General features: G+C 38.3%; 1 protein-coding gene and 1 long non-coding RNA gene across 2 annotated transcripts; both read right to left on the bottom strand.

Moving 5' to 3' along the window:
• Positions 1-1,489: 1,489 nt before the first annotated feature.
• On the bottom strand, positions 1,490-2,238 carry LOC129771097 (uncharacterized). Its single transcript, XR_008742281.1, has 3 exons — positions 2,172-2,238; positions 1,966-2,112; positions 1,490-1,906 (listed from the first exon to the last, which is right to left on the bottom strand). It is a non-coding gene; the product is annotated as an uncharacterized LOC129771097 (long non-coding RNA).
• Positions 2,239-13,580: 11,342 nt separating this feature from the next.
• On the bottom strand, positions 13,581-16,980 carry LOC129770354 (2-hydroxyacyl-CoA lyase 1). Its single transcript, XM_055773133.1, has 4 exons — positions 16,800-16,980; positions 16,489-16,611; positions 15,029-16,341; positions 13,581-14,971 (listed from the first exon to the last, which is right to left on the bottom strand). Exons 1-4 carry the CDS (start codon positions 16,845-16,847, stop codon positions 14,752-14,754), a joined length of 1,704 nt encoding a protein of 567 aa, XP_055629108.1. The 5' UTR covers positions 16,848-16,980; the 3' UTR covers positions 13,581-14,751.
• Positions 16,981-20,043: the final 3,063 nt, after the last annotated feature.

Here is a 20,043-nt window from a genome sequence, read left to right as displayed (position 1 = left end):
ATCTCACATCGAGAATAGTCTGAGTTTTGCCAAAGCTCACATGAATCAACAGTGGGACATGGTATATCACGACAAAGAACGTTTTCAAAAGAATACTGTCTCCGCCCAGAGAGGTATCTGAGCAGAGTTCTATTAGAGATGATTTGTAGAGATCCTGTCTACAGCGCCAATAATGCCTCCGCCTAGATAGGTTCTAAGCGGAGTTCCAGAGTATTGAGATGAGGATAAACTGGCTACCCGTTGAATGATGAGATCGAATATAGTCAAAAGCGCTTCGTCTATACTGATCAATGAGTTTATTGCGACTGACACTGCTCTTAACATTTCATGCCCTATTTATATCATTGGTCCCATACTGCCGTTCTACGCATAGTTGTCCCATGTTACTTTTTGACAATTTTCACTTTTCTTCATAAAACGATGTTTCAATGCATAATCTTTCGGAAAAAAACCAAAAAACTTATTGTTTGTTCCCACTTTTTACAAAAACAACATAAAGCTCAATTGTCCTATGTTGATATTCTAGGCGTAACTGTCCCTCTATGTATTATTTGTAGATTCATAATAAATGAATCGGTTCAAGTACAAGAAGTTTATGTCCCGCTTTCAGCAGGACTAATGCACTCATTTCTGGTTTGGAAGAACGAACTAGTTCTCAGACAAATAAAAAAAAAGTTTAACAGAACACGTGTACACCTTGTTAGCAAATACTTAATAACAATGTGATTCATATTTTGTAAAGGTGTTGAAGATCATTCCTTTTTTCATAAAACGATGTTTTTATGCATAATCTTTCGGAAAAACACCAAAAAACTTATTATTTGTTCCCAGTATTTCAAAAAAACAACATCAAGTTCAATTGTCCCATGTTGTTATTCTAGGCATAACTGTCTCACCATGTATTTTTTAACCGTAATCAAACTTGATTGATTCACTTGAGGGGAACTCTTCACATTTCATTCAACAACAGTTTACTGCTCACAAAAAACCAGGTGTATTACCAAACTGAAATACTCAAAGCTTCTGGCAGACATATATGCTAGAACACTTTGATTGCGAACTTAGAGGCGAATGAACTGCAAAGTTTAAAGCCTCTTAAAAACAAAGAAAGAAGAAGATTGCGTTTTTCTCAGTTGTTGATTTTGGAACATGGGACAACTATGCGTAGAACGGCGGCATAGTCCTCTGAATAGCCTATAATTGCGATTGATTCTTTGGTCGGGTTCCTTCTCGAATATTCGCTATAAACAATACGTTACCCACTCTACATTGTTGTGCCAGATTGGTCCCAACAAATGGTGTCGACTACGGTACCGATATCGTGCCATTTTGCAACGATTTTGTCGAACTACCCTTCGTATTCGACAACCAATTTCGAGCCAAACCTGTGCCAATCTGGCACCGCGTCGACCGATTGAAAAACTGCTCAACCCTCATTATGGTGGTATTTGTTTTCATGAAAGTTGAAACAAACATTCAAAAAACCGGCGATGGAAATTATTTAATTTATTTACAATGCTGGTTTATTTACATCAATACTAATACAAGGCTGTACTACAGTTATAATAGATAAAAGCACTATATAATGAGCGAACAAAAATTTTCTTTTGAACAAATTATATGCTACACCGTTTAGAGAGAACATTTTGGTTCACCGGTGTGGATGAATCAAATTTTCACTAAAAAGTAAATGTAGACATAAATGTATTGATTATTATAAATTGTGCAAGTGAGTTTTACCTGAACATTCCTATTTATTCCTGTTCATATCCTGGATGTTGATAGCATTAGCGAAGAGTGTGTTTAATACAATCGTTGAATACAGATACGGGTTCTACTCCGGCAAATTTGAGGTTTGGTAATTGGAGCCATAGCAACAGAAGCTTTTCCACAACTGGGGCGTACTCTGAAATGAAATGCATTTCATTTAATAATTTATTGCACATATTCAATAGATATACATACCAAGTTGCTATTGACACACACTTAATCGCGGGTTCTATACACAAGGAAACACAACTGGAACTTATTCCGGACTATTGCGTAGGAATAGTACATGGTACTATTATCCTTAAAATCAACCCATTATTTTATTCCTCGAATTTCTGTTAGCTGCAATTCAAAGAAAAAGACATCAAAATTAAACATTAATTAAAGAAAAACATACTTACTCAAGCAAATTGTTTAATCCATTCACTTATCTCGTTTTTGTTTATCTGAATGACAGTTCAATGCGAGAGAGGGAAGGCAATCGCTGCAGTGATGCCATTTTGCTCAGCACCAGTTATCGCGTACTTTTATAGTTCAAACTATAGACAGTCCTTCATGCGGGGGTGAGAGAGGAGCTTTAATCCAGTACTTTTATAGTACTTTGTGACATTCGGTCCACATCGGGTCCATAACCGCTCGAAAATATATGAAACTGGGTATGAATAGCGGGTTCGTTTCCATGCGTTCCCTATTCCGTGACAATTCTCTTGTTATTGTTCGTTTGTTGTGATTGTCGTTTTGTGTTGCCTCCAATGCTAGTGTTGTATATTATGAGTTGTACAAATAATGTGTATCAGGTTTTTGTACCCGACGAAAAGATAAGTAACGAGTAATAAATTGATATGTAGATGCGCTAACAGTTTCTGCTTTACAGGTACGGACTCAGTACGAGTGATAAGTGATAAGTGATAAGTGATTCTTGTACAGTGTTATGTTTACATTTTGATTCAATAAAGTGTTGAAAAATATTTTTTTTGTTATCTATGTGTTCGGCCTGGGCCGCAACAAATACATTTACATTTTTTTCTACTCCAATTATTTTTTTACTTTTAACTTTGCTAGATGATCATCAGTGACGAAAAAAAATCTATTTGGATGGTCCTGATGGTTTTAACGGGTACTGGTGTGATTTACGGAAAGAGGAACAGTATTTTTAAACCAGAAATTTTGGTGGAGGCTCGTGCATGGTTTAGGCGGGATTCTGTGCAACCGGAAAGCTCAAGGTAACTTTCACATCATTCAAGGATTACATACATGTTCTGAAATCCTCTCTCCTACTGTTTTTGCGTGGATATCGTCACAAAAAATTCACATTCCAGCAAAATAATGCTACTATTCTTACCAGCATGGAAACTAAGCAATGGGTTAAGAATTAAAAACTTAATTTTTTGGACAGACTGGTTCGCTCTCCAGACTTGAATCCTGTTGAAAATCTTAGGGGATCCTTGTACGCAGAATCTACACTGAAAGAAAGCGGTACACCACGACTGAAGAGGTCAAGGTCGCAATTTTGGAAAAAATGGAAAAATATCGGGAAATCCGTTCAGAAAAATTTGGTGAATAGTATGCCAACACGAATTTTCCAGGTTATTAGCCCAAAATGGCAAGGTTGCCAATTATTGACATGTAAATCAGGTAAATCAATAGTTTTGAATTTTTGATTGATAATACATATGAACTTTGAAATAGTCTTATAGAAACTTGACAGCTGAAATTATCATACTTAAGCACAATAAATAAACAAACAATTCTTTTGAACGAAATTGACGTCAAATATTCTTTATTCTAAGCATTCTACAATGTATGAATGTATCTTGGTGAAATTCTAACTGTTTATATTGCAACGAAATATAATCAGGGTGGTCTTATAGAAGTTGAACAGAGTGTATAACCCTTTCGAGCAGTTACAATCTTCAATGGAAGTTTCTGCAACCCAAATTGGAAGAAAACGACAGCAGAATTTAGCCCTTTTTTGCATAATGATGGAAATTTTCAGCATAACATTGAATGCCCAAAATTATATAAAAGAACAAGTTCACTTTGAGTTGATCGTGTCTGGACCTTGTTTTAATCACCAATGAAGAAAAAAATTATAGGAGTTTGTGTTCAAGACACGACCGCAGTGTTGACGTAGAACTACTCTGTAGTTTAGTTCAAGTCGCTTGTTTATAACTGCGGATATTATTTTATAATGCTACGAAAAATTTTGAAATAACCATTCTGCCAGTTTGGTCGCCCTGAAATGTTTTTTTAAATGTAGAATCATTTGACGATAATTGTTTGATGATTCATTCTTGTGCTCGTAGAACATACATACATGCATTAGATAAGCGCATCCTTAGTGGAGAAAGATTTGCTACTGGCAAGCGAAACCAAATCACTGACAAAATTCCAGAACATTTATAAACGATGAAGAACAAGCGATGTTCATTGTTTCGTATCTAGATCGATACTGAAAGTTTGCCTTTCCTTCTTTTCTATGTTGAATTAAAGAGACTTCAGTTCATTCGTCTCTAGCCTTCAAAAAGGCCCTTAGTACACTCTACTCTTTCCTCATATTACTCCTCCACCCCCATTGCCTTGAGAAAACCATTCGATCCCTCGCCGTCCAGCTCGCCCAGCAACGATGTTGTACAGTCGGAGTCCTCAAGAAGAATGAAGTTTGCCTCAGCAAGATCCACTGTATATACTCTAAGCAAATATTCCCCTTTGTTCTTCTTCTTTTCTTTTGTTCTCGGAGACTTTACATCTTACGATTTGCCCTTCGTTGATCGTCGATAAGTTGCTCGTTATTGACAACTTTGTTCGGGAAATCACACAAATGGACAGAACAAATGTATGAGGAAATGGAAATGCTTCCAATTTTCATCATTTTAAACCATATACAGACAATGGGGTTGTAATGTATAGCATATCAAACCAATCTTAGGGAATTCCGTTTTGACGGTTTGACCTTTATCGGAATTGTAAATACTAACGGTACAAACAGACCAACCTGGTGATTACGTCTAGCTATGCGGACAAATGTTCATTGAAACGATTGATTGTCCGCATAAATAGACGCAAGCATTTTCCAAATGGAAAAAATATGGTATAATCCGCAAAATTACATAGACCCTCTTTTTGCCGATAATATCCATCAACTGGACAGATCATTTCATCGGAAATTTGCATGGTTATGCTTGTAGGCCAAAAAACAACAAAAATGCGTTTTCCCAATACTAATGGTGTTGTCGATTACGTCTCCTATGCAATCATGGGCAGTACAGAAATATATTATAAATAAAAATAGAATTTTCTCCTTCGGGGGAATCTTTTGGGGAATTCGTGTAGCTGCTGTAGTGAGTTGATCTTAGGGGGTGCTAAGTTCTGCCTATGTATAGGAATGGGAAAGGAGAATGGGCACGTGCATTCGAGGAAATGAAGCGGGTTTCTTAGAAGGACATATATGGGGAGCATAATATTAAGATTGCGCTATCATAATCTGATATGCGTGAGCATACCCTTTCGATCTTCTAACTCAGCAGCCAGTTAAATTCACTAATTGTATTTTTCACATAACCAAAAAACATGCTCGATATTATCACATCCTGGACCACAATTACATAAATTGTTAGTAGCAAGGCCTAACGTGAATTGAGCACGGATTTATTGGGCAACATACAATACAATTACTGATAAATGCCTATTATCGGTAAATGGAGAATAATTCATTTTACGCATCACATTGTGAGCTAACGCCCGAATTTAGGCAAAAAGAATGCTCGTTGCGTCGGAGAGGAAAGCGAGTGGTTAGTGCAATTGAAACTCGTCAAATTGTAATTTTTTTTTTTTTACTATATTCACTGTTCATGTTTGAAGCAAAAAAAAATGGATAATTTTCACGTCTAATGGTATATTACACAACATATGGCGCAATAACGATTTTGAGTAATATGCTTAATAAATCGTTACATTTCTCGTAGATTGACCCCTCTACATAGAAATCAAAGGCATAGTCCTATGTCAAAAGATGCAGTGTCTAAGAGTTTTTTGCTTATTAATTGTTGATCCGAAAACTAGTTTCAATAGCTCAAAAACTGCTTTGAAAATAGGCTAATGAAATCACAAATCTGTATATAAACTGGTGCCCGCTCGGAAATCCGTTTCAGGAACGTCGTTTGATATTTGCTGAAACGGACACGGTTTGCTGAGGAACGTCGAACGACAATGAAGTGAGCGAATCGAGAAGTCGATACAATCACTATCACTATCTCATCGAGCAAAATTCCGTATTTTGTGAATCGAGATGATGTCTTACCGAGCTCGAACTTCATGTGTTGAAAAATACATATATTTAAGCGCTTCTGAAACATTTCCCAAAGGGAAATATCATGAACGCAAACAAAAACAAAACGATTCTCTAAAGATATGAGACAAGCATAACAAACAATTCGAAATAGTATGACAGTTGCACCAATGGCTTTCACTTGGTCGATGCTATCGACTTGCTCGATATCTACAATAGCAGAATAGAGCTAACAAAGCAAAGAGAAAAATTCTCATCAACTCGATTTCGATAACAGGCCCCAAAGTTTGGATTTGGTTGTCCCCAGAAGCTAAACTGACCAGACGTCCCGCGTTACGCGAGACAGTCCCGCATTTCAACAAAATGTCCCGCGTAGGATTACGTCCCGCGAAACGTCCTGCATTTGCCAAAACGAACGAAAATGTCCCGCGATATCAATAAATTTCGCCGGAAAGAAGTTTTTCACCAGCACCTGAAGCTACTCCTTCTGGGTGATTGCCTACTGCTCAGATACTGCCGGTCTCGTCTGATGCTTCCGTATAAAAATGTCCATTTTGACCAGATTCTCCTTCGCCGTTTGGCCGGTTGTTTTGATCTCCCGGCTTAAGGAGCTACAGGGAGAGGATGTTGTAAATACCAGATCAACTATGTCTGGCGGACACAAAGTGTCTCAGGATGTCCAACTCCTTTGCTGTGGGGTTAAGCTGATAGAATGAAAAAATCATGAAGTTGCTTGACAGTGCTGCTGCTGCTTATCAACAGCCTTGAATATTTTTTGTTGTAGGCTTAATAAACGTAATATTTAAGGAAAATTTGTTCCATTAAATTATTTTTTGTAGTTTTTTTTTTCATCGCCATCCGAAAATAGTCCATTTTTTTAATGCATCCGTTAATACTAAATTGGATGAAAAATGGATTGAAATTCTCGAGCATTCCATTCGGTAATTTGGAGAAAATTGTTGAATTTGAATCGTGCTTGCCAGGCTTTAATGTCCTAACTGAGTCAGTGATTTTCAGGCGTAAACAAAATCTAAACCACCGAAAAATCACAACTGAATGACGATGCTTAGAAAGAAATAATACAGATCAGGTTTAATTGCAAGGACACATATTATTTGTTTCACGAATAAATGTGACTCGCTAAACTATGGTTTATTTTCACATAACGTTTCATTTTTTGTGTCCCGCGTTAGACCTTTGACCATCTGGTTACTTTACCAGAAGCCCTTCTCAAGGCAAGAGACGAATGAACTGCAAACGTTTAAAGTCTCTATAATTCAACAACAAAAACAAGAAGAGGAAGAAACCCATTTAGTTGTGATTGCGAAGTGACATGAGAATGGTCTCGCTAGCTAGCCAATTACAATGCTCTTCTCTCCTAATCCCATTTCTTTTATGCCGCTGAACCGAACGGAACCGCATTTTATGGTAAACGCAGGAGCTATCGAATGCTCACGAATGCCGCTACGAGCGATGATTCCGATTGATGGGGGTTGGGGGAGGAGTTCTTCAACATTTTAACACTCTTTAACACTTTATTCGAAAGATGAAATGTCTAAAGGCTACAGTCAATCTCAAAACTGAGTATACATCTCGTGCTGGTTTCTTATTTTTGAATTTTTAGGAGTTCAAAAGTAAAAAATTAAGTGCGACTTATATTCATCGTAAAATCGAGCCATTTTACTCTCATGTAGTGAAAAGAAAAAGACGGGTGGGTAATGTCGGGGACATAACCGGAGTGACGTAGGACTATACAAAGGGGACAGCTTTTGTTAAATATATATTTTAAATATATTGTTTTATTTTCTTCTCGCACGTGAATACCTACCTATCTACCTGAAAAATGGATTAGTTTACTGTTTACTCTTTATGAATATGTTGATGGTTCTGAAAAGAACCTTTGGTGTTGTGTTTTTGTTATCACTCGATATTCCCATCTTGTTCGGTTAAACCTTCCTGTTTAGCTATTGCGTTTGCCACTCGCCACAGCTTTCACAGTTGGAAAATTTCTTCCCATCCAGCTTGTGACATGTTGTTCAGTAAATTACATTTAATGCGACGTGCCGGAGAAACACTTTGCCACTTACTGAAACTAATTGTTGCCTTGATCAGCGCCGAACCGAAGCTGCTCTGTTCTTGATGCGGGTTTTCTGATTGTCGTGAGCAGCTTTGCAAGCCAACTCGAGCACTCCGACGGCCGAAACTCTATAATCCCTGTTAGGTATGCTGGTGCTCCGGCACCAATCCGTTCGGCCTAGTTACCCTTGCGGAGCAATCAGTGAATGCGACCAACAGGGAACTGGAGACCTGCACGGTTCGAGTGAGACTTTGCCTTACCCTTAACTTGTCCTCCTTTGTTACGTCCACGATGCCGATGCCGTACAACCACACGGGTTTACGGTTTGAAAGAAAATAAGATATTTTTTTGGGGTCCGCGTGTTTTATACTCTAGCGGTACACACTCACAGGATAGAGACAAATCGGCAGACTCAGCCAAAGGGGCGAGTCCAACGAGACGAACGAATGAGCGTTAAAAGGGAGCGATGGCAAAAAAATACATTCATTACGATTTGTTCGCTCGTTGGATTCACATGCAGGCTAAAAAGGGTCCTTTTCAGGATCACAAAATTATCTTCAATCTAAAGAGTTTATTGTTTTGTTATCACTCGATATCCCCATCTTGTTCGGCTAAACCTTCCTGTTTAGCGATTGCATTTGCCACTCGCCACAGCTTTCACAGTTGGAAAATTTCTTCCCATCCAGCGTGTGACATATTTTACAGTAAATTACATTCAATGGCACGTCGCATTACAACCACTCAGTATCGGATTGGAGGTAATTTTAACCTGTAATTGAACATTTGCGATGACAGTGGTACAGTGTCGACTTTCAATGTGGGGTCATAATTTGGACCCCGAACTCTATGTTTACAAAAATGTCCAACTAAATATGTCGCATTACATGTCCGTCCAATTAGCTAAATGTCGAGATAAGTGTAAATTACTGTACTTTCGATCTAGAAGCAATTTAAGAATTGGTGAAAATTAATAAGCTCAGAACAACTGCCAAATTCACATACTCATCATATCCTGGCAAACAAATTATGAAAAATTCAATTTGTGTTTTATTATTATTTTGGATATTGTTTTAGAAAGCATTGAACTGTATTTCCTAAACTCTTTTTTGGAAGGTTTAATAGCCCTGAAAAGCGCCTTGTTTTATGGAATGGTTCCAATTTAGAAAACTTAGTACTCGTGGTTTTGAAAAAAACCATTTCGAACGCCCTCGATGCCGCCTTGTTCTCGATTTGCCACCAAAGCACTCGCCACAGCTTTCACAGTTGGAAAATTTCTTCCCATCCAGCTTTGTCACATGTTGTACAGTAAATTACATTCAATGCGACGTGCCGAAGCGCCACTCAGTGTCGCATTGGAGGCGATTTTAACCTGTAATTGAACATTTGCGATGACAGTGGTACAGTGTCGACTTTCAATGTGGGGTCATAAATTGGATCTCTATGTTTACAAAAATGTCCAACTAAATAAGTCGCATTACATGTCCGTCCAATTAGCTAAATGTCGAACTAATTGTAAATTACTGTACTTTCAATCTGGAAACAATTTAGGAATTGGTGGAAATTGTATAATCAGGAAAGTCCCCAACTATCAATAAGCTCAGAACAACTGCCAAATTCACATACTCATCAGATCCTGGCAAACAAACTATGAAAAAATTAATTTGTGTTTTATTATTATTTTGGAAATTGTTTTAGGAAGCATTGAACTGTATTTCCTAAACTCTTTTTTGGAAGGTTTAATGGCCCTGAAAAGCGCCTTGTTTTATGGAATGGTTCCAATTTAGAAAACTTAGTACTCGTGGTTTTGAAAAAAAACCATTTCGAACGCCCTCGATGCCGCCTTGTTTGTATAAAGAACAAACTTTTTTCTTCTGCTACCTGATGCCGTTTTGCGATTGCGTTTGCCACTCGCCACTCGCTGCAACTGCCTGTTGTCTTGATGTCCACCGAACCGAATGTGGTCTGTTCCGAATGCGGGTTTTCTTATCGTAGCGAGCAGCTTTGCCAGCTAACTCGATCACTTCGGCGGTCGAAACTATATAACGCCGTCTAGGTGGACTGGTGCACTGGTACTAACGCGCTCGGCCTAGCTACCCTTGCGGGGAACTCCAGATCAACACGGTTCGAGTGGGATTTTGCCTTTCCCTTCACTTTTCCTCCTTTACCATGTCCAGACATGGCTGCTTGGGTTGGTTTGTGTTGTGATGCGAACCGATGTGGTGTACGGTTTGAATGAGAATGATCGTTACGGCAGCGGAGCGGGGATTTTTAAGCTGACTGGCTGGCTCGAGAATTACGCATGTGTGAATCTGCGACCAAGGTTTCGTTCATTTTTTTCTTTTTCCTTTCCAATCGTGCTTCATTCTATTTCGCTGCTGCTCTGGTTGCCCGTTTTGGTCGGTACGATTTGAGGAGCACAAAATGGACCAATCAAAAATGGGCACATAGTGCATTTTGACAATGCTTGATATTTAACAATTATTCAATTATTTATCTCAAGAAAAATGAAATGTTATTCGTTATGATAGATGCGTAGATATATTTCCTATCAATAGATGCAAAAACCTTTGCGATCTCTTGAGAAATGCTCGAGTTATAAGCGTTCCAAATCTTGCATTTTTTCCTACTTGTTCAGTGCCTAGATTTCCATTTCACCCCCTATATCTTCCGGTTAGACGTAGTCCTACGTCAAAAAAAACTAAGATGGTCACATCATTTCTACTTCCTATTTGAAATACAAAAAAAAAATCTCTAATTAAGATGTGGCAAAATTGAGTGTACAGTTCAGGTTTTTCTTAAAAAGGAAATTGAAACGAGTTCAGAAAATGTTAACAGATAACAACAATCAATTCTCGAGTGTAAGCATCGAGACTGGACACTGTAGTCAGAAGTTCCTCCCAGATCTTTTTCATTCATTCATTCATTCATTCATTCATTCATTCATTCTTTCATTCATTCATTCATTCATTCATTCATTCATTCATTCTTTCATTCATTCATCCATTCATTCATTCATTCATTTTCATTCCTCAGATGAAAATAATTGGTCCGACGCTAATTAGTCCGACGGAGAATGCCGGTGGTCAACGAGCCCAATTGTCATCGTTGTTCCGCACGTCTACGGGTTAGTCAACCGGAAGTTTTTGAAAGCATCGGTATTCTTCTGCTCCGCATTTATCTTCAAAAATGGTTTCACGGCTAAACTAGTAATGCATAAGCAATGAATGTTTTCAACTGCAACCAACAAACTCAATTCAGTAATTGCAAGATTTTACAGATTTTCAAATGGGCCTCTTCCAAACAACACAACCAAATGTAAACATTGAACTCATATCCAGGGATGCTAGATGACTGTTTTGAATATATTACTAAAAGGGTCTTCACATATTGAACGAAAATGAGTAATTCAAAACAACTACTTCTTGGAAATACATATATAGAATTGAAACTTTTCTTGATGAATCGTTGATTAGGTGAACAAACATTGCCCCCAATAAATCCATAATAACAAAACATCTGAGTGATGAAACCATATGCTCGAGGAAAAATATCGATGAAACCAAAAGATATATGAAACTTATTCCTTTTTGTTAAGTTTTTTTTAATATGTTGGCACTGAGAAAAGAGTATCGATTGATCAATTTTAAAACTGTTTGATGCTTTTCTCAAAACAAAAACATGTCTTCTCATCTGACATCACTGATCATACCGAGAAAAACTGACTGAAGTCTCTCCAGTCTACCAAATAAAACATTTCAATGAAACTCGTATACTGGAATGGGATATTTTGCTCGTCTCGACAGTGACTGAAGCCAAGACGAGACGAGACGAATTGCTCGTCTCGTTTTATGGAAAAGGGGCCAATACTTACCATACTTATCTTTCACTTCTAATACCTGTTGAATCCATGGTGCAATTGAGTCCTCTATTAACTACCGCTTAAGCCGTGAGTCCGCTTCGTGTTTCTGGTGAAGTGCCGACCCTGAGGTAACAGTAACCTCTGAGCTAGCCGCAACTTACACCATTTGGATAAAAACTTTTTCAAGCATCAATAAAAAAACAAAAACCAACACTGCCCAAGCAATGGTTAAGTGTTGACACGCATAGAAACTTACTTACAAGACTAATTTGTTCGGAGAAATTTAAAGTGTACACTCAGTTTTGTGATGCTTAGAGATTGTTTTAAATTTTTTGGAATAAATAATTAGCAAAAAACTTTCCGCGAAATCCGCGCATAGTTAGTAAAATGTGTGAGTTCTTAATGTGCATCAAAAGAAATTCATTCAAAATATTTTGTATCGAATAAATACGATACTCTCAAGTAGCATGTGTACATGATTGTTACTTATTGGTTGTTAAGCCAACGGTAGTCCTACGTCCACTTTGCGGTTATATCGCAGATATAGCCCGCTTCTAGTTTTTATGTTGCTTAATTTGTTATTTGTTATCAAAAGCTTCAAACATTCACGTTTTCTTACTAAGCGCAAGTTTATGAGTCCAATCGCAGAACTGTTCATTGATTGATCTTCTAATCGACCCCGTTGAATTTTTTACTAAAAAAATCCTAGTACTTCTACCAAAACTCATGATTATAATATCAGATTATTTTCAACCACTTGCAAATAACATGTTCCTCCGTTACATGGAATAAATGTTTGAGGGGGAAGGGAGAGGGGAAGAGAGTCTATTCACCGTAAAAACGTTTCGTGCTCCCTAAAATCTTCAAATGCCAAATTTGGCCCGATTTGCTTAATTAGTTTTCGAGTTATGCAGAAATTTGTTTTTCATTTGTATGGCAGCCTCCCCTAAGAGAGAAGAAGGAGTATCTGATCACCGTAAAAACATTTATTGTACCCTAAAACCTTCACATACTAAATTCGGTTTCGTTTGCTTGATTAATCTCGAGTAATACAGAAATTTGTGTTTCATTTGTATGACAGCCCTCCCTTAGAGAGGGTGGTGGAGTATCTAACCACCGTAAAACATTTATTGTACCCTAAAACCTCCGTATGCCTAAATTAGTTTCATTTGCTTGATTAATTCTAGAGTAATGCAGAAATTTGTGTTTCATTTGTATAGCGCTCGTCTGCTCGTCTCGTTTTCTGGAATAGGGCCCATAATAGTTTATTGCACCCTAAAACCTCCATATGTCAAATTTGGTTTCATTTGCTTGATTAATTCTCGAGTAATGCAGTAATTTGTGTTTCATTTGTATGGCAGCGTGTATTTTAAATTGGTCATATGGTAATGAAAATTGTGATTTTGGGTAGCCTCCATCCTTTGTACCGAGTTTCAATAAAACCAAAGAGGGTCGCGTCAAAATTTGATATTTTTTGGCTGTTTTGACATGGAATTGTTCTATATTGAAATATAAAAAAATAAAAACGCAATATTTTACTCTAACAAGGTTTTCGTGTCGGATTTCTTTCATGTTCAACATTTAGCTATTCAAAAGAGTATATTACAATGTTTAAGGTGTTTTGAAATGAATACATTACACTGGGGTCGCTTTTTACGCGGGGGATACGTGCCACATAAACAAAAACCGCGTGAATTCCAAAATCTGCGTAAAAATAAACCAGCTTATTTCCAAAATCCGTGTAATAAACAGTGAATTATCAGTTTACAATGCATCCCATATTCTAACAATTGATTACCTGATTTTATTTGCATGCTACAATCATGATATCTGTATCTCTTTTCATTTCTCAGTTACTAATCAGTGATACAATACAAACTTATTTCGTGAAAAGTCACATCAATTAGCATATTGAATCATTATGCGTCGCGTAAATTTCGAAACCCACGTAAAAAGCGACTTCATTGTACTTCTATTCACTGTCTATTAACGTATTCTTACTATCAATTAAAAAAACGGATTTCATCGAAATGTTCTTGTTTTATTAATTATTTTACGAACTTTTTGAGCGATGTATTATCATTCCCCAAACGACTAATGTCACAGCTCATTCATATTGTTATTCACATTGTAACCCATAAAACGATATTAGGACCTTGAGTAAATTATCGCTGTTTTCCAACAGACAACATTATGTGAACTCTAATCGTAGTAGCGTCGACTGGGAGTGGGAGGCGGGGGTTGCAGGCCGTGCAAATCAACTCTTCCGTCCCGGGGGCGAAAGCTTCACTCAGCGCTGCTATCTGTTCGTATAGTTAAAGATTGTAGCATATCCAAAGGAAAGATTTTTGAACAAAATTGAAATTCAATGACTTGCTGAAGTGTAAACAACTTTTTAGTGTGAAACGTGTTGAGTTTTGAGTCACAAAAGATTTTGCCGGAAATCATTGAGCACTTATTATCAAGCTGTAGCAGACAAATTTCTTGTGAAGTCTTGTGACTACTTAGATCTTCAGAAAAAATTTTTGGAATGTCAATAAAAATCGAGGAATATACAATGTTATCACGGAAAACCAGCCAGAACTCATGCAAGGTCCTAGGCGAACCAGCCCAGGAGGCTGAAAACCTCTCAAATAAAGAATAAAAAAAAAAAAATCATGCAAGGTCCCAACAATATAATATTTTATCCTGTATAACCCAACCAGAAACCATATTACGTATGTGATAATGTTTTCTCCTTTCACCAACATGTACCGATTATAGTTTTGATTCCGTCAACCATTGGAAGTCCTGGGGTTTACGATCCGCCTGCGGACTTATAATCGTATTTATTATCGTCGGTTTATCGGTAAGTATAAGTGCCTCTTCGACAGCCGATTGGAGTTCTGGAATTGTGCGAACAAAGTATCCTTTCGAGCCGAACATGTTCATCATTGCTTCATATCGTGTTTCGACCGTTAACGCTGATGCCGGAGTGCTGAAAATGAATGGCGATCTCAAAAATTATTCCACATGCATCAAAACTGATACTTACACCTGCGTCAAATCACCTCCGGATCGAATGTCGTTGTACGTTTCCTGATCGAATCCTGAATAAATACCTCCGTTGTTGACAATAACGATCACGATTGGCAGTTGATATCGTACCATTGTTTCGATTTCCATCCCCGAGAAACCAAACGCGGAATCGCCTTCCACACAGATTACCTTCTCCCCAGGGAAACGATCCCGACAAATGAGAGCGGCGGCAATAGCGAATCCCGGTCCAACTCCCATCGTCCCGAAGGTCCCGGCATCCAATCGGTGTCGGGGCCATTTGTTGTGCAAGAAACTTCTGCCAATGTCCATCGTGTTCGCTCCTTCGCTAACGATGATGGCATCCTTTGGGATGAGCTCCTGCAGATGGTGGAACACAGCGTGATAATTTAACGGAACTTTTGTGTCCAGTGCCATTTGTTGAACCACTTTCCTATTCTTCTCACACTTTGCCTTCAAATCGATCCACCAATCATTGTTCATATCGAAATAATAGTGCATTTGAGCCAACTCATCTATCAGTTGCTCGGTGAACGGAACAATGTCCGATTGCACGGCCACCGAACTGCGCACACTGTTGTGCAGTTCCTCGGCATTAAGGTCAACTTGAATTATTTTCACTTCCGGGCTGAAGCGAGGAGCGCGTCCAAAATGAAGCATCCAATTCAAACGAGCTCCCAGAAGCAGAATCACATCAGCCTTCTGTAAAGCTAAAGTCCGAGCCGATGCAACACACTGCGAGTCCAAGTCCGGTACCACACCTTTCCCCATCGGTGTCGGCAGGAAGGGCAAATTTGTCTGATGAACGAGTTGTCTCAAATGCAGTTCAGCTCTCGCATAAGCCGCCCCTTTGCCGATTATTATCAACGGTCGCTTGGCTGTGGTGAGCAAATGGGCAGCTTTTTTAACGCATGTAATGCTGGGGAATGTCATCGGTGGTTCTGGATGTGCATATTGCTTGGGAATGCTTGCTTCCGGCACCCGAGCGAGTAATACATTTCCGGGAAAATCTAAATAAGCCGCTCCAGGTCGGCCATAGCAAGCAAAGCGGACAGCTTTCTCCACATGCTGTGGAATCAGCGCCACACTTGCTGGTCTAGCAGCATATTTGCAATATGGCCTGCTCAGTTCCACCTGAGGGCACTCTTGGAAGCCACCGATTCCTTCGTGGTCCTGGAAGGTAGAACCTCCAATGACGAGCAGCGGCCAACAGTTGATTTGAGCATTTGCCATTCCGGCGGTCACGTGCAGAAGACCTGGTCCGGAAACCACGAGACACACGCCGGGTTTGCCGGTCAAGTAGCCAATGGCCTAAAATTCATAGCGTAATAAATTCTCAACAATTATGATTTGTAAGTAAAACGTTCGTATCTTTGCGAAAATACTATTGTGTAGTCGGTATCTTTATTTGCACACACACACACACACATACATACTGTCGCGATAAGGCTGAATTACCTGTGCCGCATAACAAGCAGATTGCTCGTTTCTCATCCCAATGTATTTGAGGCCCTCGGCTTGCATTGCCATCGACAATTCCACCACCGGTATGCCGACAATGCCGAATACATATTCGATTCCCTGATAAAAAGAAATTCGTTATAAATAGTATAATCTCAGCTCATTGGTAACTCCTTGATAATTTGGGAGTTTACGCCATGAAAGAAAGCAAAATTGATACGATGGCACTTTTTTTGCACAATCAGCAAAATAATCTTCGGGTGGAATCCAACTGGGTATCAATTCAGTCGATGAAAAACCGAAATTACCTGTTCTTTGAGCGCTCTCGCCAAAACGGCATTACCATCCACCTCCATGTTAACAATAAGATTCAAATTGATACAAAAATGTCTATACGAACTACTCCAATAAATGTTATCAACCGGGATCAGTGAAAGAAGAAAACTAAACTGATCAGGTGCCAGATGGAGATTTGTTTTTGTACGATTCGCCTTTAGGCAACGTCGATTTTGTTGCTGTCGGAAACAAGACGTTGTATTATAGGTGGACCGCAATGTCAAAATTGCTGTTCGGCCATTGCTCGTGAAAAAACAAATTTGTTTACAAAACAAATCGTATCTTTTGGTGACAAATACATTCGTTGGCAAAATAGCTGCTCGCGCTTTATTGCCGAATCATAACAGAGCAGAAGGATGTTTTAGTATATCTTTTCGCCTTTCTTTCCAAGCAAAATGTACTTCAGTTTGGCTCCCATAGGCGGGGAAAAGAGTACTATCAGCTTACGGCGATGGTGACAAACAATAACACTGATTGTGGCTCCACTGATTTCGCTCAGGGAGGAGGAGAATGCTGTGCATATACCGGGAAGGAGATCCGGAAAGGGCTTGTAACGGTAATTGGCTAGAGCAAAAGGAGGTTGTGCACTATATTCCACGAATATATATTTGCTTATTTTTTCCTTCAATCATTTTTCTTAGCGAGTTGACATTGAAATCATAACCACACACCCAAACAAAAAGTAAATAATTCTGAAAGTTACGTCTCGCTACTCGTCTCACGTCATGTCCTGAAAGTGTCAAGAACGAAACACCTATAGTTCAGCATCTTGGTCGGAAAATAATGCAGCGCCCTTAGGGAGTTTTCGGTCGGATGATTATGGCTGCGTACATGATGACATTCTTCTAACGGACGGTGTTCTATATTTTTGAACGCAAAATCCTCCCCTATTCTGCGCCGCGTGTGACCTGAGAGGGGCTGTCCACATACCACGTGGACATAAAAAGCATGATTTCACATCCCCCCCCCCTCCGTGGACAAGCGTGGACATTTTCATACCCCTCCCTCTGTTGTCCACGGGGACATTTTTGCTTATTTAATTAGAATAATTGAGGAAATAACTGGATTGCGCTTACATTAAATTTAAGTTTTTTTTCAAATTTTACTGTCTGTACCTTGCCACGTTTTGGCTATCTAGTATGCCAATACGGAAACGCGCAATATACAGTTGAACAATCCGTACCCGAATCTACATCACACAATTCCAAAGATTGATCTTGAGCGACGCTAATCGAATAAAATTAAATGGATTTGATATGATATCGGATACAATTTTAGTTCACGATTTTTTAAACACTTGCAAAAAATGTGTTGCTACCACATAGAATACGTATTCAATACTAGAAAGTTGATTCACGCTCACAGCTTTACTTCAGAAGTGTGCTTATTCCATCTGAAAATCTTAAAGCTTCCTGAGGGGTTGGCAATAGCAACAACAATCCTTGAAGTGGATTGTATATTCCCAGCAAACATTAAATCGTATAATTTTGCACGTGCCAAGTCTTACAAGAAATCCGAATAAATAATAATCGCATATAATATCAATCAAAGTATGTATCGTGTATATTTGAAATCGCATTAAATGTAAAAACTCGATTTTAAATACCATTATCAAATTAAGTCGCAATTCGGTATAATAAACATCAATGTTATGATGCACATTGTCGTAAAATATATTTAATCCGCATCATATGCGTATATTACGCTGATGCAGTTTTTGTGTGTCGTATAAGCGTATAATTTAAATCGATTCAGTACTGTAGTGAATCGTGTTGCACGCAGAAGAAAATCATGAAACAGTGAATCATATTAGATCCTAATAAAGAACATATTACATCATATTGAAATGTCAATGAAATGTTGATGCAATTTTAATCGCTGTTGAATTAAATTCAGATAGCTTCAAATAGTCGCGCGAGATAGCTGGTGAATGATAATCCAGACGACCGGAGTTCGAACCCACATCGGAGCAGTTTTCACCAAACATCAATCTGTGCCATTTCAAACATTCATATTCCACTCCCAACACAAGTCAATCAATCAATTATTATTTCTACAAACATAAATACTCATATATAAAAATGGCGATTCGTGAGGCTATAATAAACATTTTACGAAAATATTTTGCGCCATTTGTTTTTTTTTCTATGTCTGTAATAAATCGTATATGAGTATGGCAAAAGTCGCTATTATAGCCGGTCAAAGTTGCATATTCATCCAAACAAATTCGGTAAGCATTTGCCATGTATGTATATGGCCTCCACTTTTGCATGCATATGCCGGTTAGGCGCATTATATGCCAACCAAATTTTAGGGCATATGATGTTATATATACGCTTGTTATGCGATTTAATGTTTGCTGGGTTGTGTCATAAGTACGATAGGTCACAGGAAATGTCGATTCATCTACACATTCGATTCACTTTAAGTCATCAGCGCAATGCGAAGCCTTTTCCGCAATAGTTCCGGGAATTTTCAGAGGGTACTAATAGCGTATTAGAAATATTTTCAATGTATATTTTTTTAATTTTTCAACTGCTTGTAGACCATTTTTCATTGAGTGCCTAGATGGCTTTCGAAATGAAAAACTACCACACCTTTTCTGTATTTCGATCGATTCGAAATATTTCGATCGACTTGATAAAATTCCATTCTATGTTCCGTTCAAGTTGTTTTTACATTTCGTTCAATCTGCTTCTCTTCGAACATCAAATGGGCAAACAAAATTGTGAATGCAAAATAATATCTCGAACGAAATAATGGTTTCGAACGGAATGCAGAATCGGGGTATACATCAGAAAACTCACGACTCATTGATTTTTTTACTAACTTTGCCCGAAAAGTTATTTGTATTGCTCTTTGGTTTTCCTCCGCTGAAATCCTTATCAGAACATCACTTATCAAATTCGACTAGTTTACTAAAGAACAATTCAACGCCAAATTAATCAGTCGTTGCCCCGATCCTCCCCATTTTTAAAAAAATTGTACATTTTTGGTTTGAAATCTGCTGCCCGATTGAAATAAGTCTTTGAGAAATCAATTAATTTAATAGAAAGTTCATTGATTCCTCAAAAAATGAAGAAATGTTTAACCCATTTCAGGCCAAGCGTTCGAAGAATGGAACAGCAACTTTGATAATTTTTCATGGTTTTGGAAAGCTATCATATGGTAAGGTTTTGGCATCAAATGATAGCTCAATTTATTAGCTATCACTTA

Source organism: Toxorhynchites rutilus, chromosome 2, assembly GCF_029784135.1.
Source record: "Toxorhynchites rutilus septentrionalis strain SRP chromosome 2, ASM2978413v1, whole genome shotgun sequence".
NCBI lineage: Eukaryota > Metazoa > Arthropoda > Insecta > Diptera > Culicidae > Toxorhynchites > Toxorhynchites rutilus.
Note: the sequence above shows the minus strand (reverse complement) of the source record. Positions and strands in the feature narration are given on the sequence as shown.

Bases quoted from the DNA above. Each gene is read 5' to 3' on its own strand.
- LOC129770354 (XM_055773133.1), bottom strand. From the start codon at position 16,847: ATGGAGGTGGATGGTAATGCCGTTTTGGCGAGAGCGCTCAAAGAACAG. The intron at 16,612-16,799 runs GTAATTTCGGTT...TCTTTTTATCAG, and splicing joins CGAGAGCGCTCAAAGAACAG to GGAATCGAATATGTATTCGG. The intron at 16,342-16,488 runs GTAATTCAGCCT...TATGAATTTTAG, and splicing joins CTGCTTGTTATGCGGCACAG to GCCATTGGCTACTTGACCGG.